Source organism: Ranitomeya variabilis, chromosome 5 (genome assembly GCF_051348905.1).
Source record: "Ranitomeya variabilis isolate aRanVar5 chromosome 5, aRanVar5.hap1, whole genome shotgun sequence".
Classification (NCBI taxonomy): domain Eukaryota; kingdom Metazoa; phylum Chordata; class Amphibia; order Anura; family Dendrobatidae; genus Ranitomeya; species Ranitomeya variabilis.
The window spans coordinates 484,493,203-484,517,908 of NC_135236.1; the positions used below are offsets into that span (position 1 = coordinate 484,493,203).

General features: G+C 42.1%; 2 protein-coding genes across 7 annotated transcripts in view; one reads left to right on the plus strand and one right to left on the minus strand.

Moving 5' to 3' along the window:
* Positions 1-12,454, plus strand: part of CDK17 (cyclin dependent kinase 17) — a 226,138-nt gene extending 213,684 nt beyond the window's left edge. For all 4 annotated transcript variants that reach the window (XM_077265524.1, XM_077265527.1, XM_077265528.1 and 1 more), the window contains 5 exons: positions 2,513-2,618; positions 6,956-6,998; positions 9,543-9,633; positions 10,289-10,366; positions 11,909-12,454. In XM_077265524.1, coding sequence (XP_077121639.1) covers positions 2,513-2,618; positions 6,956-6,998; positions 9,543-9,633; positions 10,289-10,366; positions 11,909-11,946 — 356 coding nt within the window. In that variant the 3' untranslated portion in view covers positions 11,947-12,454. The remainder of the gene's footprint in view (positions 1-2,512; positions 2,619-6,955; positions 6,999-9,542; positions 9,634-10,288; positions 10,367-11,908) is intronic.
* A 5,800-nt stretch (positions 12,455-18,254) lies between these two features.
* ELK3 (ETS transcription factor ELK3) overlaps positions 18,255-24,706 on the minus strand; it is a 61,845-nt gene continuing 55,393 nt past the window's right edge. For all 3 annotated transcript variants that reach the window (XM_077265531.1, XM_077265530.1, XM_077265529.1), the window contains 3 exons: positions 21,809-22,621; positions 19,362-19,484; positions 18,255-19,240 (listed from right to left, as the gene is read on the minus strand). In XM_077265531.1, coding sequence (XP_077121646.1) covers positions 19,142-19,240; positions 19,362-19,484; positions 21,809-22,621 — 1,035 coding nt within the window. In that variant the 3' untranslated portion in view covers positions 18,255-19,141. The remainder of the gene's footprint in view (positions 19,241-19,361; positions 19,485-21,808; positions 22,622-24,706) is intronic.

Here is a 24,706-nt window from a genome sequence, read left to right on the forward strand (position 1 = left end):
TGGGAGGCTGTGGTGGCTGCTGCACGCAATGTTGGTCGTAAACAGATCAAGCAACTGACAGAATCTATAGATGGAAGGCTGTTGAGTGTCTTCAATCTGGCTTCCGCTCTTTACACTCTACTGAAACTGCCCTCACTAAAGTCTCTAATGACCTACTAACAGCTAAATCTAATGGTCACTACTACATGCTAATTCTCTTGGATCTCTCCGCAGCATTCGACACTGTGGATCATCAGCTCCTCCTCACTATGCTCCGCTCCATCGGCCTCAAGGACACCGTTCTCTCTTGGTTCTCCTCCTATCTCTCTGACCGATCCTTCACTGTATCTTTTGCTGGTTCCTCCTCCTCTCACCTTCCCCTTACTGTTGGGGTTCCTCAAGGATCAGTCCTAGGCCCCCTCCTCTTCTCTTTGTATACTGCCCCTATTGGACAAACAATCAGTAGATTTGGTTTCCAGTACCATCTCTATGCTGACGACACCCAATTATGCACCTCTTCTACTGTTATCACGCCAACCTTTTTAGAAAACACCAGTGATTGTCTTACCGCTGTCTCTAACATCACGTCCTCCCTCTATCTGAAACTGAACCTGTCAAAAACTGAACTCCTCGTGTTCTCTCCCTCTACTAACCTACCTTTGCCTGACATTGCCATCTCCGTGTGTGGTTCCACCATTACTTCAAAGCAACATGCCCGCTGCCTTGGGGTCATCCTTGATTCCGAGCTTTCATTCTCCCCCCACATCCGATAACTGGCTCGCTCTTCTTATCTGCATCTCAAAAACATTTCTAGAATTTGCCCTTTTCTTTCTTTCAACTCTGCAAAAACTCTTACTGTCTCACTTATTCATTCTCGTCTGGACTATTGTAACTCTCTACTAATCGGCCTCCCTCTTACCAAACTCTCCCCGCTCCAATCTGTCCTGAATGCTGCAGCCAGAATCATATTCCTCACCAACCGTTACACCGATGCCTCTACCTTGTGCCAGTCATTACAATGGCTACCCATCCACTCCAGAATCCAGTACAAAACTACTACGCTCATCCACAAAGTACTCCATGGCTCAGCACCACCCTACATCTCCTCTCTGGTCTCAGTCTACCACCCTACCCGTGCCCTCCGCTCCGCTAATGACCTCAGGTTAGCATCCTCAATAATCAGAACCTCCCACTCCCGTCTCCAAGACTTTACACGTGCTGCGCCGATTCTTTGGAATGCATTACCTAGGTTAATACGATTAATCCCCAATCCCCACAGTTTTAAGCGTGCCCTAAAAACTCATTTGTTCAGATTGGCCTACCGTCACAATGCATTAACCTAACCATCCCTGTGTGGCCCATTCAAAAAAAAAAAAAAACATAATCAGGTTCCTCGCATCATGTTCTCATACACTTTATGCAGTTAATAGCCCTCTGTGTCTGTACTGTTACATACTTAGGCAGTTAACTGGTTCATGCAGCTTTACATGAACACCCGAGCCTTACACTATGGCTGGTCCAAATAACTAAAGCAATTGCTACCATCCACCTCTCGTGTCTCCCCTTTTCCTCATAGTTTGTAAGCTTGCGAGCAGGGCCCTCATTCCTCTTGGTATCTGTTTTGAACTGTGATTTCTGTTATGCTTTAATGTCTATTGTCTGTACAAGTCCCCTCTATAAGTTGTAAAGCGCTGCGGAATATGTTGGCGCTATATAAATAAAAAAATATTATTATTATTATTATCATAAAGAAAGGTGGCTATATTGGTCACTAATTTTTTGGGGTTTTGTTTTTGCATGTCAGAAATTATTATTTCAAAATTTTTGGGCAGTGATATTGGTTTACCTGGTGAAAATAAACAAGTGAGATGGAATATATTTAGGTTTTATTAAGTTGCCTAATAATTCTGCACAGTAATAGTTACCTGCGCAAACAGATATCCTCCTAAGATAGCCAAATCTAAAAAGAAAAAACCCACTCGAACTTTCAAAAATATTAAGCTTTGATATTTGAGTCTTTTGGGTTGATTGAGAACATAGTTGTTGATCAATAATAAAAATAATCCTCTAAAATACAAGTTGCCTAATAATTCTGCACACGGTGTATAAGCTTATATGCATAATTTTGACCTGAGACCGTTATAAAAACCTGGCAAGTCTACTTGATTTTTTTTGTGGTGGACATTGTCAGCATAAAACATTGACATATCAACAACCTCATATATTTTAACGGGTATGTGTTCTATCTGTGAAACTACAAATGGCACTTGTACCTGAAATAATGGCTGAATGGAGCCCTAAAAGTTTGATTCCAAAAGACCCACCGGCCATTCCATCACCTCTCTCTAAGGTTTTTGTGTTCTTAATCTATAGAACTGAATTTTGGAGGTAATTCCCTTTCATCAGTCTGCATGTATAGCATACAGACTCTGAGGATTGTTAGATAATTGCCACAGACATACTGAAATTTGTCGGCAACTTATGATTGTACTGTTCATGCTCGGTTAACTTTCTTTTTATTATTTTTTTTCAGGCACTCCAACTGAAGAAACCTGGCCTGGAGTTTCTTCTAACGATGAGTTTCGGAACTACAATTTTCCCAAGTACAAACCTCAGCCTCTAATTAATCATGCCCCAAGGTAAGTCGTTCTGTGTAGCAGTAACACGCAGTTCTGGAATGAATGAATGAAACTGTGTACACAATCAATGTATGTGTGTGTGTGTATGTATGTATGTTATGTATATGTGTGTGTGTGTATGTGTGTGTGTGTGTATATATATATATATATATATATATATTTTGTAGAAAAAGTGGGTTTTAATGCCTGGACGGCGTGGCAACGTTTCGGATTTCCAATCCTTTTTCAAGCCATTCCATATATATATACACACTCACCGGCCACTTTATTAGGTACACCTGTCCAACTTCTTGTTAACACTTAATTTCTAATCAGCCAATCACATGGCGGCAACTCAGTGCATTTAGGCATGTAGACATGGTCAAGACAATCTCCTGCAGTTCAAACCGAGCATCAGTATGGGGAAGAAAGGTGATTTGAGTGCCTTTGAACATGGCATGGTTGTTGGTGCCAGAAGGGCTGGTCTGAGTATTTCAGAAACTGCTGATCTACTGGGATTTTCACGCACAACCATCTCTAGGGTTTACAGAGAATGGTCCGAAAAAGAAAAAAAATCCAGTGAGCGGCAGTTCTGTGGGCGGAAATGCCTTGTTGATGCCAGAGGTCAGAGGAGAATGGGCAGACTGGTTCGAGCTGATAGAAAGGCAACAGTGACTCAAATCGCCACCCGTTACAACCAAGGTAGGCCTAAGAGCATCTCTGAACGCACAGTGCATCGAACTTTGAGGCAGATGGGCTACAGCAGCAGAAGACCACACCGGGTACCACTCCTTTCAGCTAAGAACAGGAAACTGAGGCTACAATTTGTACAAGCTCATCGAAATTGGACAGTAGAAGATTGGAAAAACGTTGCTTGGTCTGATGAGTCTCGATTTCTGCTGCGACATTCGGATGGTAGGGTCAGAATTTGGCGTAAACAACATGAAAGCATGGATCCATCCTGCCTTGTATGGAGCATCTTTGGGATGTGCAGCCGACAAATCTGCGGCAACTGTGTGATGCCATCATGTCAATATGGACCAAAATCTCTGAGGAATGCTTCCAGCACCTTGTTGAATCTATGCCACGAAGAATTGAGGCAGTTCTGAAGGCAAAAGGGGGTCCAACCCGTTACTAGCATGGTGTACCTAATAAAGTGGCCGGTGAGTGTAAATATATATATATACATATATATACACACACATACCGTACTTTCCGGCGTATAAGATGACTTTTTAACCCCTAAAAATTGTCCCAAAAGTCGGGGGTCGTCTTATACGCCGGGTACGGGTGCACAGAGCGATCCTGGATGGTTCCCAGGGTCTGAAGGAGAGGAGACTCTCCTTCAGGCCCTGGGATCCATATTCATGTAAAAAATAAAGAATAAAAATAAAAAATATGGATATACTCACCCCTCCGACGGACCCTGGACCTCAGCGGTGCAAGCGTCTGCCTCCGTTCCTAAGAATGCAGAGTGAAGGACCTTCGGTGACGTCGCGGTCACATGAGCGGTCGCGTGACCGCGACGTCATCGCAGGTCCTTCACTCACTGCATTCTTGGTAATGGAGGCAGACGCTTGCACCGCTGAGGTCCAGGGTCCGTCGGAGGGGTGAGTATATCCATATTTTTTATTTTTATTCTTTATTTTTTACATGAATATGGATCCCAGGGCCTGAAGGAGAGTCTCCTCTCCTCCAGACCCTGGGAACCACACGCCGTATAAGATGACCCCCGTCTTATACGGCGGGTATACCCAAATTCCATATTTTATATGGAAAAGTTGGGGGTCGTCTTATACGCCCAGTCGTCTTATACACCAGAAAATACGGTGTGTATATATATATATAAGAAAACAAAAAGCAGCACCAAAAGAAAACAAAGGGTGCAAAAAATCCTTCCAGGTATATACCAAACCTCATGCTATTGTCCAGAAAAATGAAGGCAGCACTCCAATAGAAAAAATAAAAGTGGTTTATTGGCCCATGTGCAACGTTTCAGTCCAGGATGTGGACCTTTCTCAATATCTATCTATCTATCTATATATACACATATATGTTTAGGTTTTTTTTAGTCTTTTAGTAATATTATGAAATAGGTGTCCTTATACAATGCTCACTTTTTGCATATTTTTGGTGTCAGTACACTTCTATGCCATCATAGCAGTCGTGCAAATTGTATAATATATTTGTTTGGGGTAAATAAAATATAATCTTTGTTTTGATGCTCATTCCACTATCTCCAGTTCTGTTGCCCCTGGTTTTTATATAAATACTGATCTATTACATATCCAAGTAATATACTGCAACTTTCTACTGTATTAATTGTCATCCGCTTTATCAATTCAAACTGCATGCATTCTTAAGTAGAGGTCTTAGACCTGATTATGCTGGTAGATTTGGAAAATTCCCCCAACAATTACTGCATAATTCTAAGATTAAAATGAGTATTTTATGAGTTCCATTTAAATTTTGGGAAAACATCAGCCATGTTGGGTCCCATAGATATATTTAAAGGAACTTGTCACCAGGTTTTACCAATATAAGTTATCGCCACCACTAGGGTTGAGCGAAACGGGTCGGCCATTTTCAGAAGTCGACGACTTTTGGCAAAGTCGGGTTTCATGAAACCCGACCCGACCCCTGTGTGGGGTCGGCCATGAGGTCGGCGATCTTCTGAATCTGGTATCGGAATTCCGATACCGAGTTCCGATATGTTTGCGATATCGGGAATCGGTATCAGAATAAAGAATCAAAATAAAAAATATTGATATACTCACCCTCGGACGCGCCCTGCTTCTTTCCGGCAGCCTTCCTAAGAATGAGCGCGTGAAGGACCTTAGATGACGTCGCGGCTTGTGGTTGGTCGCGTGACCGCCCATGTGACCGCTCGCGACCAATCACAAGCCGCGACGTCACCGCAGGTCATTCACGCGCTCATCCTTAGGAAGGAAGGCTGCCGTTTAGTACCAGGGCGCGTCCGAGGGTGAGTATATCAATATTTTTTATTTTGATTCTTTATTTTACACATTAATATGGAACCCAGGGCCTGAAGGAGAGTTTCCTCTCCTTCAGACCCTGGGAACCATAGTATCCCATTGCACTGCATTGGGTTTCGTGTTTCGGCCGACCCCGACCCCGACTTTTTTATAGGATCGGCCGATTTCACTCGACCCGACTTTTGAGAAAGTCGGGTTTCGTGAAACCCGACCCGATCCTATAAAAATAAAAGTCGCTCAACCCTAGCCACCACCCTTAATGCCTCTGACATACAGCTTGATAGAATGCTGTAAAGTCCCACCACATACCCTCTGCATAGCCCAAAAAAAACAAAAATAACTTTCATTATCCTACCATTTGGTGTGGTTCGATCTGAAGGGCGTTGCTCATCTTGCTTAGGGGCTTCCTCTCTCCACGCAGTCACAGTCCTCCTGGCCTGCTTTGTGTGGCTGACTCATCCTATGTCGTCGACAGTGTCCCCAATCGCGCGCATGTGTTGGCTTTACTTTCGGGTCCTCCGCACTCTTTTTTGCCTCTCTCGGAGCATGCTCTTTACAGTACTTTGCTCTGTCCTTGGCAAGGCAGAGCACAATATGCCTGCGCTGGGGCACGATTGAAGGCAGTGTGTGGATGACATAGAACAGTGATTGCAAAGAGAGAGGAGGCCCCGAAGCAAGACCACCGATACCCATCAGACCGGACTGTGCCGTATATATGGTGGCATAATAAAAAAGGTATTGATTTGGTAAATATTTAGTTTTGCATAAAATAACCTTAGCATTAGTTGTCTGAATTTGAATGTGCTAATTGTTCATCATCTGAAGTAAAAGTGTCTCGTGTATATATTTTGATCAGACTGCATGTTCGAAAAAATGTTAATAAAAAAGGTAGTTAGTCATGATCCTTAGTCACATTGAAGACCATGGTACCTACATACTTAGCAATTCAGAATCTGTGAACTAATAGTATTCAGATATAATCAATAACAGGCTGCAACAAAGTATTTTTGGCTGTATAATATTTCATGCAAGTGACACAGTTCAGTGAAATATATTTGCCTCCTTCCTGATCTTTAATATTGCTATTCATTACACTGAACAATTCCTAATCCTTCTTATAGCAGTTCACTGTATGCCATTTTGTGTCTACCACTTCCAGTTGAAAGATTTCCTCTGCTTCAATGACCTTGCTGTATAGCTGCTGCCTTTCAAGTGGTCGGCTCACTGTTCATGATCAGTTCTGCCACAGCATGTGCCAAGTCGCTCAGTGTGCCCGAGTGCATTCCCTGTACTTTCTGCCATCACAGTCTTATTTTCTGATGTGTATTGTGTTGTCTAACAGTCTACATGATTTTATTTTAGGTTAGATTCTGAAGGAATCGAGCTGTTAACCAGGTTTCTCCAGGTAGGAATTATTTGATCACGTTGCAGACATGCGTTCTTAAAGATAAAATAGGCTATTGCTGTCCGATGTAGGCTGCTTTCACACAACTAGGTTTGTGACAAGCAATATTCATGTAATTTCAAACTAAATATTCTGTCATAAATGTCCATTATTATGGGTCCATGTATAATGCTGTTTTTATTTATTACATCTGGTAGGAGGAAGCTGATACATGATCTGCATTAGGCAGATCAGAGATAATGGGGATCAAATACCTGCTGACTATTGGCCCATAGGGCACAGATCACCGCTCCCAGCATACTGCTCTCTACGTCATGGCCTGACTGCAGGAATGAAGCTCCCTGTGTTTGAGTCCAAACAATTAACATAACACGCACTTTGAGCTGTAGCTGACAGTGACACACCAGGATTGAGGCTGACGCTTCAGCCAATCCTTTTTTTTTTCTCCCCCCACAGCCTCCCTTTTCTCCCCCTCTGCCTATGGTGTGTACCCCAGGTGGAGAACCATAGAAGGTTTTGTTTTGTGTATGGCAACATCCCTTCATTGCAGATAAAGGGCCCAATTCATCAAAGTGTTTATATGCCAGAAAAATTACGTAAAACACTTTAAAAAGTTGCTACAAATATTGCGACCTTTGTCCAAAGTGGGTGGAAAGGGTGTCTTAATGAATCGGCTTCAGTGTATTGCTAGAATGGAAAAATTATATAGAAAGGATGGCTGCTGATAGCCAGCTGTAATCTGCTGACAGTGAGAAACTGACATATAAAAATAATAGTTGTCCAGGAAATATAAATTATTGCTGAAAAAATGAGAGGTCCAGCGACGGTGTCCAAAAAGGTCAATAAATGATTGCAAGTCCACATCACACTACATATCACACGGCGGCCTTTCTCACACGCACATATGCAGGGTGAGTGCACTTGAGTAATTATGGCCTCTGTGCCGGCTGATGTGTGCTGTGATCTGAATATCCAGTAAATGATTTGCTTTTTTGGATGATGCTGTTGAAAGTTGTTTCCCCCCCTTTGGCGATATTTTTTTTTTTCCAGTCTGGATGGGGAATTTAGATAGTTTGGACCCTTGCATCAGAACACATGCTTGTGTAATTGTGAGTTAGTGAGCTATCTGAACATTGTTTTTGGCTAAATTATTGCTTCAATGCCCCAGACTGCATAAATGAATGAATAATCCGCCTCACTGATCTACTGGTGCTCCTGGTTGGGTGCTAAATTGGGGTTTGCTGGTCTGTTTTTCCTGGTCACGGTCTTAACATACTGGAAATGGCTAAAGATGCAGCCAATTATTGGCTGAGCAAGTATCTCCTGCCATTTCTGTTTAGTCAAGGAGGAGACCAGGAAGCAGAGACCTGCGGTGACTGTAGCCGGCATAATGGGGTCTGGAGTGAGGGCATCAGTAATGGGAGACCTGCGGAGATTGTACGCGGCATAATGGGGTCTGCAGTGAGGGCATCAGTAATCGGAGACCTGCGGAGACTGTAGGCAGCGTAATGGAGTCTGCAGTGAGGGCATCAGTAATCGGAGACCTGCGGAGAAAGTAGGCGGCATAATGGGGTCTGCAGTGGGGGCATCAGTAATGGGAGACCTGCGGAGATTGTAGGCAGCGTAATGGGGTCTGCAGTGAGGGCATCAGTAATCGGAGACCTGCGGAGACTGTAGGCGGCATAATGGGGTCTGCAGTGAGGGCATCAGTAATCGGAGACCTGCTGAGACTGTAGGCGGCATAATGGGTTCTGCAGTGAGGGCATCAGTAATGGGAGACCTGTGGAGATTGTACGCGGCATAATGGGGTCTGCAGTGAGGGCATCAGTAATCTGAGACCTGCGGAGACTGTAGGTGGCATAATGGGGTCTGCAGTGAGGGCATCAGTAATCGGAGACCTGCGGAGATTGTACGTGGCATAATGGGGTCTGCAGTGAGGGCATCAGTAATCGGAGACCTGCGGAGACTGTAGGCAGCATAATGGGGTCTGCAGTGAGGGCATCAGTAATCGGAGACCTGCGGAGACTGTAGGCGGCATAATGGGGTCTGCAGTGAGGACATCAGTAATGGGAGACCTGCGGAGATTGTACGCGGCATAATGGGGTCTGCAGTGAGGGGACCAGGAAGCAGAGACTGTAGGCGGCATAATGGGGTCTACAGTGAATCTATGAGCTTGCATATTGATTGTGTTGTTTGAGGCAGGCTGGCGCATTTTAGCAGTAGTTTCTATTCCCCAAACAACCCCTTTAACTACAAAAAGAATCTGAACACAATAGTGATTGATATATGAAAACTAAAGAGCAGAAGAGGAATGCAAAAATGGCTGAAATGAATAAGTAAATTGTGTTCTGCCAGTTAGTGTAGATGTTGCATTGCAGTTCTGTGTGTGCCATTCTCTAGATTGGTTCTGATGCGTTAAAGTCTCAAATGTCATTTCACCTTGTAAGTGGGATTGACCAAATAACAAATAGAGATGTATTTTCCTGCTGCCTACCCCTGTGTACATGCAATGCGGGGTCTTAACAAACCTTTTTTGTCTTGCAGTACGAGTCTAAGAGGAGGATTTCAGCAGAAGAGGCTATGAAGCATGCTTACTTCAGAAGTCTGGGAACAAAAATAAATAGCTTACCAGAAAGTAATACTTTTATTTCTAATTTGTTCTAATTAGATTGGAATTACCTAGAAAAAAAAACTGTATTCTGAATTCTTCCTGACATCTAGTGATAATGCCTCATACTAAGATCACCTACCTGCAAGGTGGTGCCGCTCTGTAAATGTAGAAGGACCAGCACTGCAATAACATCCCAACAAAATTTGCCAGTCCCATAATAGTCTATTAAAAGTTTCCATTTGTGTGCCGTGCACATACAATACTAACCCCTAGTGATGAGTGAGCGTGCTCACCACTCGATTGTTTCTAGGGGTGCTCGGGTACGCATAGTTTCCCTGGCACTCGAGGCCCCGCCCTACATGGTAAGCGGCTGTTATACGGCCAATAAACATGGCTACGGCATTACCATGTATGGCAGGCAATCCTCACATGTTTTGTAGCTGTTAAGACAGCCAATAAACATGCGGGGCGGGGATATGAGCACCCTCGATACTTGATGCGTACCCGAGCACCCCGATGCACGCTCGCGCTTCACTACTAACCACCGCCTAGCGTTACCCAGGAAAGCAAGATTTGGAAAACAATACGGTAGATAAATGACCAATTCCACAAAGCAGCACACCATGGATTGTAAGTTACCCTGTTATAAATTTGTTACATACACATTTTTATCTTTCAGATATATCAATATTCAGTCTTAAGGATATCCAGCTGCAGAAGGATCCTGGTTTTCGGAATTCTTCCTATCCAGAAGCAGGTATGTAGCTTGCCTTAAGTGATTGTTCCAATTCTTGCCTGTGCCAGGACTGCATTTTACTACGTCTGCACATACCTTATGAGGGTACAGTTTCTTGAAAAAAAAAACAACCCTTTTTAAAGGACTTTTCTCTGGAAAACTCGTGTGGGCAGTGCCCAAATTCAAAGAACACCAAGGGATAGGGAAGCAACACACACGCTTACAGAGAATTCTCAGGATGCAGATTTTGTTACCGAATTTCTGATACTCATTTTCCGAAGTTTTCATCTGTTTTTGCCACCGCTCCGGTCCGTCTCCTGCAGTTTGTGACCTCCCTGCTGCTCCAATGTTTCATGGAGGTCACAACTCCATACAAGTCTGGCTCTCATAGGCCTGCATTGAGAGCTTGTGACATAACTTCTGATTTCCGGCTAGACTGAAGCTGCTCTCACAAGATGGCACCGCTGGACCAGCGTGGTGCCGAGAAACCATAAAGAGGCTGGTACATAACTGCGGGCAGGGAACTTACATTCAAAGCACTACTCCAGCACTGACGGAAAAACAAAAAATACTCAAGTGGTGTTTTATTTATGACAAAGGCTAGCTGCAAAGTGATGAGACAATGTAAGACTTTAAGGTACAACACTTTAGGGCAGTAGAATTTCCAAGACCCAAGTCCCATAGTAATAATCAACCATGAAAGTATCCAATATAAACAAAGGTGGATTTAGCGCTTAGTAGGTTACAGATGCAATAGATGTGAATAGCAGTTGTGGCACAATCTATCCAGCAGTGTGGGCTGTATCCCATCAGGCAGAACATACAAGGTTGCTACCGTCCCGCTCCGGTTGATGGACTAGTCTCTCCCAACTGAAGCTGTGCATCTAGAAGCTGGCCGGGCACAACATTGGACTAACCAGTTTATACCCTTCTAGCCCACATGCTGGCGATTTAAGCTATGTTTCATAGTGAAAAACATCTAGCTCCAATTGCACAGCCATGCACTAATTCATGCCACTAGTAGTAAATGCAGCATTAACCTAGGGTTCCCTTTTTATTTTAGGAAGACTGCACAAGAATTGTGATTAATATCTGTAATATCAATAACTTACTGAGCAGAGTCCACACATATATCAGAAGGTTCTTAAAAGGAAAATTGGACTTGTTACTTCATGAGCAGTGGTGAGCAAACGTGCTCGGATAACGTGTCATCAGAGTATCTTGGGCATGCTCGGATAATATGTTGGAGTCTCTGCGGCTGCATGTTTTGCCGCTGTTGGGCAGCCTAAACACATGCAGCCGCAGGGACTGGAACATATTATCTGTGCACGCCCAAGATACTCTGATGACACGTTCTCCGAGCACGTTTGATCATCACTGCTCTTGAGCTTGGAGTGTTAAATCTGCTCTTTCTCAGTGGCACTTTTTTCATACATGACAGTTTCTGGTTCCTGAGATCTTGATAATTTCCACATTACCAGATACAAATCTACATCTCTTACAACACGATTGCCCATCGTGATCGTTCACTGGGTGTAATATGTCTTCTGGTCTTGTTTGCAGGGCACGGGAAGAACAGAAGACAGAGCATGCTCTTTTAAGATGTTTTTCCTATCGGCTTCATACCACGATCAGAAGCTTTGGTGGCAACTCTTACTTCTGGTGGACAATGGACTGTTTGTCAACTCTGACCTACTGACAGTGGAGTCATTTTATTTCAGGCCTGCATTTTTTTTCCTTTCTTCCCTTTTTTAATATATATATATTTGTTGTCACAGTGTGACGAAGCTTGTACAGTCGGTTTTGAGGTCTCCTCTGCTGTTAGAGCCAGTAGGTTACAGCTGTAAATGTGACTGTAGCTGCAATGCTGGTGCAGGCCAGGACTGAGACACAATGCGTCGTTATTTATTGCCGAATCAGTGCTGCTAAATGACTACTGTCCAAACATGTACCACAACAAACAGTTGAATGCCTGAAGAAGTTGCAGTGGCTTGATAATCTGTGAATGCATCATTGTTTTTTTTTTTTTTTTAGCCCAACGTTTTTGTTTCCTCATATTTTTTCTTTTTGTTTTAGTTTATTTTTATTAAATTGTATTGTTTCCATTAATGCTATTTTGCTTTGCTTAGCCTTGAAACCAGTGGACCATATGTGATGTTTATGCCGAAAGTCATAGTTTCTTCCCATCGAGGTATAATCCTCTAAAATATTTTATAGGTGCACAACGAAGATCAATATTTTCTTAAGGTGGGAAATAATGAGATCACCAGCAAACAGAGCTTATGGTGGAAAATAAATCTCCCTTGTAATAATGAAATACTTTATAAATACAAACTCCTAGAATATGCTTCTGGCATGATTCCAAAAGAGCGAAATTAGTTTTGTATGGCACTTTCATTAGGAAAAGTCAGATGTCTGAACTTGGGTTGTGTATCTATTATTCAGCTGTAGGAAGGGCATAAGGCACATTGGGGCAGGCTTACTACTCATAAGGCGCTAGATTTCTGGCGTTCTGCTGTGCGCTACATTTGTGTAGTGTATTAAGCTCTTGGGGTGTGGTTTATATGGCTCCAAATTTTCATGAAAAAAATGTTATGTAAACCAGTGTGTGGGAAGTAAGGTAAAAGTGTCTAATCATATGCCAAATTTCTCAATCGGCATGAGCCACTGTGATGAATTTGGTGCATCTTGTCTAGCAATACGTCTTCATTCACACTACCGTGTTTCACGTTCCATGTATGGGCTGTGCCGGTCTCTGGACTCATCCTATCAGCCACATATATAAGACTATTTGGCTCAGGAGACCTGTAATGGCTCCAGCATTGCAGTCCATACACAGACTCGTGAATTCAGCCTAATTAATCTGCCCCATTGTCTCTGTAACAAGTAGTGCAACCTTTACACAATATTTTATGGCCTAACCCGAGACTGGACAAAGAATGCCCCTTCATACACTTCTCAAGTTTGGCACCTAGTTTTGTTCGTTGATTTATTTTAGATGCCACAGACTGGAGTGTGTTTAAAGGGAGATTCCTAGGTTATGTTTTTCACAAATCAATGGGACCAGGACCCCACTAATCCCTGAAACAAAGGAACGGTTCTTCGGAGGTGGCTCTACAGGATCACTGCTGTGCAGGGAACTGCAGCACACCTGGATACATGCGGGAATTTGTGCAGGGAAAATGATTTGAGTTGTGCTGCTTAACCAGAGTTGCCCACCGTCATTCTGGGGATCATGGTGGTCAAAGCAGTTGGGACATCACTAGTTATGAGCGAATATACTCGTTACTCGAGCACGCTTGGGTGACCTCCGAGTATTTTTTAGTGCTCGGAGATTTAGTTTTTCTTGCCGCAGCTGAATGATTTACATCTATTAGCCAGCATAAGTACATGTGGGGGTTGCCTGGTTTCTATGGGATCCCCACATGTACTTATGCTGGCTAACAGATGTAAATCATTCAGCTGCGGCAAGAAAAACTAAATCTCCGAGCACTAAAAAATACTCTGAGGATACCCGAGCATGCTCGGGAAATCTCAAGTAACGAGTATATTCATTCGCTCATCACTAGACATCACCAGTCAGGAGTGCCTATCCTAGCAATATCCCATGACTTAGCACTTTGAACTTTTTCTCTCTCCCAGACTGCATTGTAACACTCTCCATCAGCATTGCAGATATATCAGAGCTACATATTTCTGGCAAATACCAGGCACTCATTGAACTAAATGAATAAAAGGGATTTATTATATAAATGTATATGTCTGTTCTAAATACGTAGGAAGCTCCAACTGAGATAGGAAAACTAAAGAAACATCTAGGATGTATGGCAGGACTATCTAAGAACCGGTTGGTGGAGAACGTATCATTGTCCTTTGAATATATGATTAAGAGGCCTGTATTCTCAAGAAGATAGAGTTAACATTTGTTGAAAGTACAAAGGTCCATGAAGTTCAACAATTCTCGATCCTGAAATTCCCATGCTCACAGAATACGATGGTTCCAAAATACTAGAAGCTTGTCACTGGCCTCTAGCATTTCTAAATCCTATAAATGTCATTTTACACGTGTGTAGCACAACAAGGTAAAACATGTACGTCACAGCTCTCATGGTGGATTGCAGACAGTAGTCAGACGGGGCGTTGTAGCATTTATGTACCATGCAGTGTTATAGTGCAGCAAAGATGCCTCACGCCGGTGATACAGAATAGGTACCATGATGGACCAAAACTACGAACACAAAACCCCACAGGTAATAACGAGGATAAAGCACTGTATGGAGAGTGAGGGTTTAACTCCTGGAAGTGAAGATTACAGGGAGTCTTTTGGGATGATGGGCCCTGAAAGTGCTGAATGTTGGTGCCATTCCTCGCCCTCTGATCCAATCCTACACACTATGAAATGTAATAATGGGGCCTACTCTGTAGCGAGACCACTAGCGCTCCTAGTCTGAGGATATCTACACTGTCCTGAACGACTTATGAAGCATGCCTAGCACATCATTAAATGGGCAACCCATTGCAAAAGTCTACGCCCCTAACCAGTAGTCCTGAAAGTCCGAGGGCTGCGCCCCTAAAGCTAATTATTTCTGCATCACTTCTTTACTATATTGGGATCTGCTTCTTGCCTTCATTATCTCAAATATTGCACTCACCTCCATCATGCAAACCACTTTTTTTTTTCCTCCGCATTTAACCCAAAGTGAGACTGTAAATCTTCCGAAAGCAGCGAGTGTCTTGTGAATGGACTGTACGACTGTGTTATGATAGATCATTCAGGGATCTACTTAAAGAAACGTTAGGTGATATAACAGTATTATGTGACCCTCTCTCAAATTCTGGTTTGTTTTGTTTACTTTAATTTTATTTTTTATTTGTGAATAGTGTTTGTGGAACACGTGGGTTGTTTCGTTAATATAACCAATATAATATGGGGTATTTTTCTTCTGATTTAGTTAAAGACCAGCAAGTTCATGTTGACTAGCGGTGAATATTGGACCACTACTACTTTTCATAAATTGTAAATGGGTTTAATTTCCGAAATCAATCCGTAGCGCTAACAAACTGCTGTTGATTAAAACTGACAAGCCTGTATTAATATATTGTACTTTTTGAAGTCTAACTATTCAGTGGAGTACAACGGTCTTGTTTTCAGTCACACGGGGACAAATACTACTTTGTTGTTCGGCACTTTCCTTCCATCTGAATTTTGTGTACAACACAGGAATGTGTTCAGTTTTTTGCTTTATACTCCCGACACCCTGGTGCTGATTTCTACGGTGTTTTATAAAATTGTCCAGGTTGAAAAAAAATAAACTGGTTCTTAATATTTGAAAATTTCTTTTTATGGTTTTCCAAACAGCATGTCACTGTGATTGCCTTAGTGCAGTCGGTAACCTCCACATTAACAAATAATTTATCATATGCAGCATTCCTTACATTACACCGCTCTTCTCCGACAATGGCTCTACTTGGAGCAGATTCTGCATTTCTCTCTTTACACTGGCGTCACTATGTTGGCTGGATAAATCCTCCATGCACAACAGCTCATCCGCACTGGGAGACGTTTAGATGGATGATCCTGTTTTTGTAATTAGTAATTTGATTTTTGTTTAAAAATGCAAATATAGGGTATGTGCACATGTTCAGTATTTGCAGGTTTTTTTCCCTCTGCAAAATTACATGTGAACATACCCATATGAGGAAGTTGTATAGTTCATAATTTTCTCTGGTACTGCTCTCCTACCATTCTCATACTGCAGTTTTTGCACCATAATACAGCTCCTGGATGTTTTCTGTGTGGTGCATCCATGGGGCTACCTGACTTCTAGTGTGAGCTTAGCAGGGGGTCCTGTTCTTGACTACACAGGATATAGTTGTTCCTTTTTGCATCAGTTTTATATTCATTAAAGGGCTTTGTTCACATGTCCATCAGTTATTTCTGTTTTTTTTTTAATCAGTTTTGGAATCACAGAAAACTGAAACAAAATGTTCCAGCACTGGACCCATTTACTTCAATGTGAACGAAAGTGTTATTAAAGAAAATCTGTCAGCAGGTTTTTGCTATGTATTCTGAGGACAACGTGATGATAGGGTTAAAACACTGAATTCAAGGATGTGTCACTTTTCAGGCTTTGTGCCATTGTTTACTTACAATGGAAGTTTTATCATTGCCCTGACTAGCTGCCTCATGCCAAGTAGTCCAACTCTGTCCGATCTCTGATGAGCAGCTCACTGTCAGTAGACTATGTATCTAGAGAGCCTGGTGTGGGTGGGATTAGCTTTCTCCGCTCTCCTTCATACTAAGAGACCTCTGATTGTATCACAACTGCTGCATCCGGTAAACTATACATCGTTGGATTCCGACATTATTCTTCTCTCCAAAATGGGGTTGCAAAAACCTGGTGACAGTCTCTCGAAATGTCTTTAGGTTGCATCTATCTGCTATGTGGGTTGTTTGTTTTTTTTATAAAACAATCTACACTTTTTTTTCAGTCAAAAAAAAATTTTCTTTTTTTTTTTTAAGCATTGAAGTCTCTAGGAAATGGAACATAATGGATAGTCATCTGTTAATGATTAAACTGTTTAGCAATAAGCATGCCCAAAGCACTAGAGGTATACCGTAAGGGGATATGTAAAGTCTAAATATCAGGCATGTAAAAATCCTAGAAGAACCCTTTTTATTTTTTGTATGTTTTGGGGGGGGGGGAGGGGTTTACATAAAAACTTAGCATTTTACATACGTGTACAGTTTTTATATCCACTGGACATTTTTGATGCATGTCGCTTATTGAATCTAGTGCTCTTTACTCCAGCACACCCTGGATCAAGACTGCTGTACAAAAATACCAGTCTTGAAGAGTAAGCCCCTTTCTTTTTTTTATGGTCCTTTTTTTTTGGGGGGGGGGGCAGAGACATCTGTAGTAGAAATTACAAGCAAAAGCAAAATGGAATGTTTTTTTTGTTTTTTTAAACAGGTCAGTTTTGTTTTGTTTTTTCCTTGATCTGTTGTAAAATGTAAACCAAAGCTACCATTCTTTCAGTTTTTGTTCTGTTTTATAACATTTTTTTCTATAAACATATATTATACTGGATCCATTACAAACTGATAATAGCTGGACATGTAAACTGAGCCTAACCAATTTTTCAAAATAATAATGATGCAAAATAAAATGAATTAAGCTGCAAATTGTTACAGTGCATAGCTGTTCATGGCAGTAGCCACTACAGGTGCTCCGGAGCTCTTTACCACTGTTCACCTTCACTGCGGTCATGGTGTGAAATAAGTCCGGCCTAACTGGCGCTTTCATGATTGATTTCTGGTTGCATGTTTTAACACATTTTTGTTTTGTTCTTATGTCTACATATACACTTAAAATTGTCCTATTTGATTTTAAAAAATAGCTTTAAAAATAGTTTTAATAAAGAGCTGCATGCCCTAATCAATTCAGTTTTACATTCTATCACAACAATGTAATGTTGTGCCACAGAGATTTCATTCAGACAGTTATAGAACCAGTATAGTGTCTGACTATAGTGTCTTGATGTGGGATTGTTCTTATAAAAGTCTTCTATGCTCCATTTGCACATATTGAGACACCCATATTGATACCTGAATGATGAGATGTCAGAAAACCGAACATTGACCCTCGATTGTATAAAGATTTTTTTTTTTTTTTTTTATACACAATCTTTTAAAGCAACTTTTTAACATTTTTGGTAGTTTGATGAGAGTTTTTACTTTTTTGAAGTATTGTGTGGTGCGCTTGGCCAAGCACAGCCTGACAACTTCATCACAAATTGATCAATTATTCCCTTTATTCTTATACCTGAATACTTTAGTTCTAATAATCTATTCCTCACCAGTTACCGTATAGTGATGAAAATGAAGTGATTTGGGGAATTGAACATATTGATTTTTAATCTTTTATTTTTTTTTTTAATTCCCTACAATGGAAACCATGTATAAGTCCATATTTCAATGTACATTTATAAAAGCACTAAATATAAACATTGCGGAGTACATATTTGGGGAAATGGGTACAGAAATTAATTCTATCAGAGGTATTTCTTCCAAAAGGTTTTCCCTTCCTAATGCAGGAAAAATATATATAAAACATTTACAAAAAAAAAAAACAATAATGCAGAAAAAAAGGCACAGCCGGTTATAGTTTCTATACGCTCTAGTGCATAACATACAGTTGTGGTGAGGAACTTTCCATCCATTTCTGATGCGGTTCGCATCGACTTTACATGTGAAATGAGAATTGACCAGTCCTCAACAATATATAACACCAGTAATACATGATCAATGGCCTGCAGTTTAATACAAACAGAACTTCATTTTAGGAGACCTTTTGTGTTAGATCTGAGTCACAAGACCACTGGTAGCTATTTGCCCCCACACTTATCTATACATAGGAGACTGTTTAAAGTAGCCTGTGTCTTTGTAGGCCCCAAACTATACCATTAACCAGTCCAGCAGACAGACTCCATCAACTGGGCAGCTACCAACAAATCCAGGTACAGTTCATAAATGCAAGCCATCTTGTGCTTGGATAGCCCAGTGTACAGTGCAGTTTCAGCTGTCTGTCCTGTGATGTACATTTACTATCCAATAAAGAGATACACGTTGTAATGAAATCCAGGATCACAGGACAAATGGCGCAACGTGACGATTCTTCAGGTCTCTGCATCCTGTGTAGAGGAGACCTGCTAACTTCATGCCTGACCCGCTATTGATGATGGATATTCGAGTTTTTGCTGAACTAACCACATTCATAGCGCCATCAGATAACATCAGGACTTTTGAGAGTTCGATGATAGAAGCACTGGAGATGATGATCTGTCAAGTCCTTGAAGCTGTAATGGCAAATGACCGTTCAGCAGGTTTGGAAACTGGAAATAAAGAAAAAAAAATAAACTTCTTTGAATTGGCTCCCACGTGTAGTTTCATCCTTTTGGGGGGAAAAAAACAACAAAGTTTAAACCAATACTCCATAGTGCTACTTGCACCTACCTGGAATAGGGTGTTTGGTCCTTGCAACCTGGCAGGACTTAATGGGGCTACAGGGCTGAGGCTGCTCCAGAAATGAATGCTGGACAACAGGGGACTGGGAGTTAATAACAGTCCATTGGGCGTCTGTAAGGCAAGGTTTAGATTTAAGCATGTCTATAAAGGACATCGTATTTATTTAGAAGTAAATGAACTTTCTCAGTGACTGATAGTGTATAGAATTACATGATCTGTATCCTAAACCAAATTCTCAGCAGAGACCACTGTCACATGTAGTAGTAGATATCCCCTACATAATTCCAGTATGGTGCCATTGGCGGGCTGGGATGTCACCTCACCATTGGGAAAATCCATCGTTTCTTCAGATTGAGATACAAATCTGATGTGGCATATTTTCAGCATTGCTCTAAAGCCTGCCATACCCGATAGATAGCAATCTCTCCTAACTCCCCCATACACATGAGTGCTCGGCCACAGGGACTGAATAGAAATCTGAAGCCACACACCCCAAAACACAAAAGGATTGTCCCAATCCTTCTCTCCCCGGACTTCCTCCATTGGGGCACAGTCTGGACTTCCGTATACACAATAGATGATCGTCCAGTCCCATCATAATTGGTGGGTTTAGCCAACTTTCCTCTAATGAATATGGGGGGCCTTAACGTTGTTACAGCATAAAAGAATCAGTTGCTGGAATTGGATAAGTATATTATAAAGGAATTTTTCCATCACAGAAAGTAATAGCATATAGCTAGAATATAATATGACTTCCTGATTGATGGGTTCTGAAAATAAGTACTCTGCACAGCCAACGTTCTGGGGTGTCACTGTGTGAGAGGAAAGTGTGAATACACCCCAGCAGCAGTCAGACACCCACTGGTCAGGACGATTTCCAGGACAGGTCACTTCAGCATAAGGGCTAAGCGAGCACCGGGCAGTATATAGGCTGCAGACTATGGGTCTCGTACGCTCATACTCATGCTCGTACTCATGCAGAATGTCAAGGTTTCTGAACTGCAGCATATTTAACACCCAACAAAAAACTCTCAAAAGTTTAGTTACACTTTAATATTCCTATATACTATATAATGGCATCGTGCTGTTCTTTTCTCATCTGACATCGGGTGTTAGGTGCACCAAAAGTATTGTGCACGATCCTGCCAAGTGGCCGGTGGTTTGCTTGGAAATTATCCTTTCCATCATGCAGAAGTATTTTCTTGTCCACTGTCAGAAGAGAAACACACAACAATTTCTGCCTTTTGAAAACCTCCATCGCAAATTTTCCCAAGATTCCCTTTGATACCCGCCACCCCCTTGTATCTAGCGCTGAGTCACTTTGTTACGTCCACAGTGCTATAGCGAGTGACCCCGCGGCATGCTGTCAACTCGGGCAGAGCCGTTGAGCTCAACACAGTGGACGAGCGATACAGTCAGTGCAGACATTAGGAGCATCTGTGGAGACCTGTGCTAGACCCAGGGAGGATGAGTGAAGAATGTTTTTTTTTTGTTGTTTTTTTTTAATATAAACTGCAGTCAGGTCACAGCATTTATCCAAAAGAGGGAAGCCCTTTAATACTACAGTGCTTATGGATGTTGTAGAGCTGAGCTTAATGGATCTGTAATAAGGTCTCCCATACATTACTTCTAACTTAAAGGTAGCAATATTTTTACTTTTCAAATTACACAAAAAGTCTTTAAGATGACTAGTGCTGAAATCCACACAATCTCAGTCTCTGAGAAATATTGATTTAAGGGAAGAACAAGCTGTTTTACGGAGGCGTATGATGCCACATGACCTGGGGGACTGTGTCTTGTCCAGGGACTATGTTACTATTTTTTCTATGTATAAGGGCTGTCTCCGATGTCTGTGTTAATGGATCAGACGTCAGATCGCAATGCACGGGCAGGCAGAACATCTGTGACAGCGTCGTACATTTCTAGGGCGCTGTCCCGCTCGGGTCAGGAGATGTGCGGCCAGCCTGTGTATTGTGATCTGACATCTGATCCATTATCGCGGACATCTGAGACAGCCCTTATCGTGAATAGAACGGAGAACACAATGCTGTAGAGCACCAACAGTGCAGAATGAAATCCGTGTTTTAGTTCTTGTATTACATTATAAAGAAATGATTTAATTGATACGTTTATCGTAACGTATGATGACTAATATTACAACATTGTTATGGAAGAATGTATCAGTCTGAAGTGAAATGACAAAAGTAAAGGAAGCCACGCTGCTCTATTTATGTCACTGATGTCATGGAGCACTTAAGAATGGGTTTTCCTTTCGTGTACAGCCTTACACTCTGGAAACCTTTTATTTTTCTCGGGTTCTTTGTTACTCTAAAGTTCAGAAAGTAATGTAACATTAACTTCATATTTGTTTAGGTTATTGCTAATGTTTATATTGCTGAGGTGTTACGTTGTAGTGGTCACATAATTTATTTTACCTGAGCTGTAAAAAAAGCTGGAGTCAGAGATCCTGAAGGAAGTGCTGGGCTGTTGAGAGCAATTGAACCAATATCATTACTGGAAAGGAGAAGAGGTGGAGAACAGATTTCCAGGCCTTTGGGCTTCTTAGCTTTTGGAGGATGACAGGAAAGCTTTGCTTTAGAACCTGATGAGAGATTTAATGGCTCCATGGTGTCCGGATAATCTACGAAGAAGCGCCTTTGCTCTGCTGAGAAGGACAGATTAGGGGACAGAGAAGGGGATCGTGATGAACGTGGTGAAGAGGAAACACTAGCTGTGTTTGGAGATACGCGGGGAGACCTCTTGGCAGACAATTTTGATGCTAAAAATGCTGAGGCAGCTGCTGATTCTGAAGTTGAAGGCAGTGAAATTACAGGCCGGACAGTTGCTTTGTCCATTTTGTTTGTAACAAATCTTATAACAGTCCTGACTTCATCCATAGGACTTTTAGCTTCCGGTCGGTCTTCTTCGTCATCTTCCTCTTCTAGTTCCTCCTCTTCTGACCTTTCACTCTTTATAACTTTATAGTTATCTGATTGGTGCTGCAGTGAATTTATGGTGAAGGAGGAATATAATCCTGAGTTTATGTACTCGTTGCGGCTAGCATTCTTCAAGGCTGATAAGGTTTGCTTGTGCCGCTCATGGAGATCACTTGGGATCTTGCAATCACTGTCCTGCAGCAATAGGCTATCCCTGCTCACCTCCACAGTGTGAGGGTCCATTTTCAAGATTTCTGGAAAGGATACAAACTTGTAGACAAACTTCTGGCCAATAACTTTTTTGATAATGTTCTGAAAAGAAAGATACAAATAATGAACTGTTAAATTGAATGAAAAACAAAACCTATCAACCTCAAAATTGGACCAAGCTCTAAGACTCAGAAACCAGAAGCACCTGGTGCTGCCAAAATGTACGGGAACTTAAACATGACAAAAGAGAAGGAGTTGAGAAAGCCAGTGGCCGGCCGACTGTTCTCAATTAATGGTCACTCAACAAGGGATATTACTACTATAAAAGGGTGTGATAACTGTATAAGAATCCCTAATTGTGGCATTTATAATACTGGTGTATACTAATCAGTGACTTTTTAACCTCTCGTGCACCAGGGCGGGCCTAGGTATGACTTCTACCCCTGCATCTTCAATTTCCATGCCACTGCTGCTATAGAATTGCCCTTACACCTTAGATCAGTGTCCCCAACTCCAGCTCTCAAGAGCCATCAACAAATCATGTTCTCAATATTTCCTTGGTATTGCACAGGTGATGGGAGTGATAACCTGGGTAATACTAAACAAATCTTGATAACATGATCTGTTGATGGCTCTTGAGGATTTGGGTTGAGGAACACCTCCTTAGTGGTCGGGTGAAAGCTCTATGACCTGTGTCTATATCTTCCCAACTCCACCAAAACACATACAGGTGCTTCTCACAAAATTAGAATAACATCAAAAAGTTAATCCATTTCAGTTCTTCAATACAAAAAGTGAAACTCGTATATTACCGTATATAGAGTCATTACAGAGTGATCTTTTTCATGTGTTAATGTCGATGATTATGGCTTAAAGCCATTGAAAGCCCTAAAGTCATTATCTCAGAATATTAGAATACTTGATAACACCCGCTTGAAAAATGATTTTAAAACACGAAATGCACTGAATACTTGGTTGGGGCTTCTTTTGCATCAATTACTACATCAATGTTTCGTGGCATGGAGGCGATCAGTCTGTGGCACTGCTGAGGTGTTATGAAAGCCCAGGTTGCTTTGGTAGCAGCCTTCAGCTTGTCTGCATTGTTGGGTCTGGTGTCTCTCATCTTCCTCTTGACAATACCCCATAAATTCACTATGGGGTTAAGATCGGACAAGTTTGCTGGCCAATCAAGCACAGTGATACTGCTGTTTTTAAACCAACCAGGTATTGGTACTTTTGGCAGTGTGGACAGGTGTCAAGTCCTGCTGGAGAATGAAATGTACATCTCCAAAAAGCTTGTCAGCAGAGAGAAGTATGAAGTGCTCTAAAATTTCCTGGTAGATGGCTGCGCTGACTTTGGTCTTCATAATACACAGTGGACCTACAACAGCAGATGACATGGCTCCTGAAACCATCACTGATTGTGGAAACTTCACCTTAGACCTCAAGCAGCTTGGATTGTGTGCCTCTCCACTCTTCCTCCAAACTCTGGGACCTTGATTTCCAAATGAAATGCAAAATTTACTCTCATCTGAAAACTAACACATTGGACCACTGAGCAACAGTCCAGTTCTTTTTCTCTTTGGCCCAGGTAAGATGCATCTGGCATTGTCTATTGGTCATGAGTGGCTTGACACAAGGAATACAACACTTGTAGCCCATGTCCTGGATACATCTGTGTGTGGTGGCTCTTGAAGCAATGACTCCAGCAGCAGTCCACTCCTTGTGAATCTCCCCCAAATTTCTGAATGGCCTTTTCTTAACAATCCTTGTGAGGGTATGTTTCCACGGTCAGGAAATGCTGCTTTTTTGACGCTGCGCAGAGCTGCAGCGTCAAAAAAGCAGCGTCCAGATGTTCTAGCATAGTGGAGGGGATTTTATGAAATCCCGTCTCCACTATGCGTGGAAACCCGCACGCGGCGGCCCTGCGACTCCGGACATGCTGCGCGTCTTTTCAGATCGCAGCATGTCCGTACACCTTGCGGGGACGCAGCGTCCCCGCAAGGCATATCACAGGGCCCTATGGGACAGAGCTATCATCCCGGATGTGAAGAGTTAACACATCCGGCATGATCGCGTCCCAGAAAGGGGGCGGGGCTTAGCGCCGAGCGGCTTCGCCGCTGCGACGATACCGCCGGCCATCCTGAACGTGGAGACATAGCCTAAGACTGCTGTTATCCCGGTTGC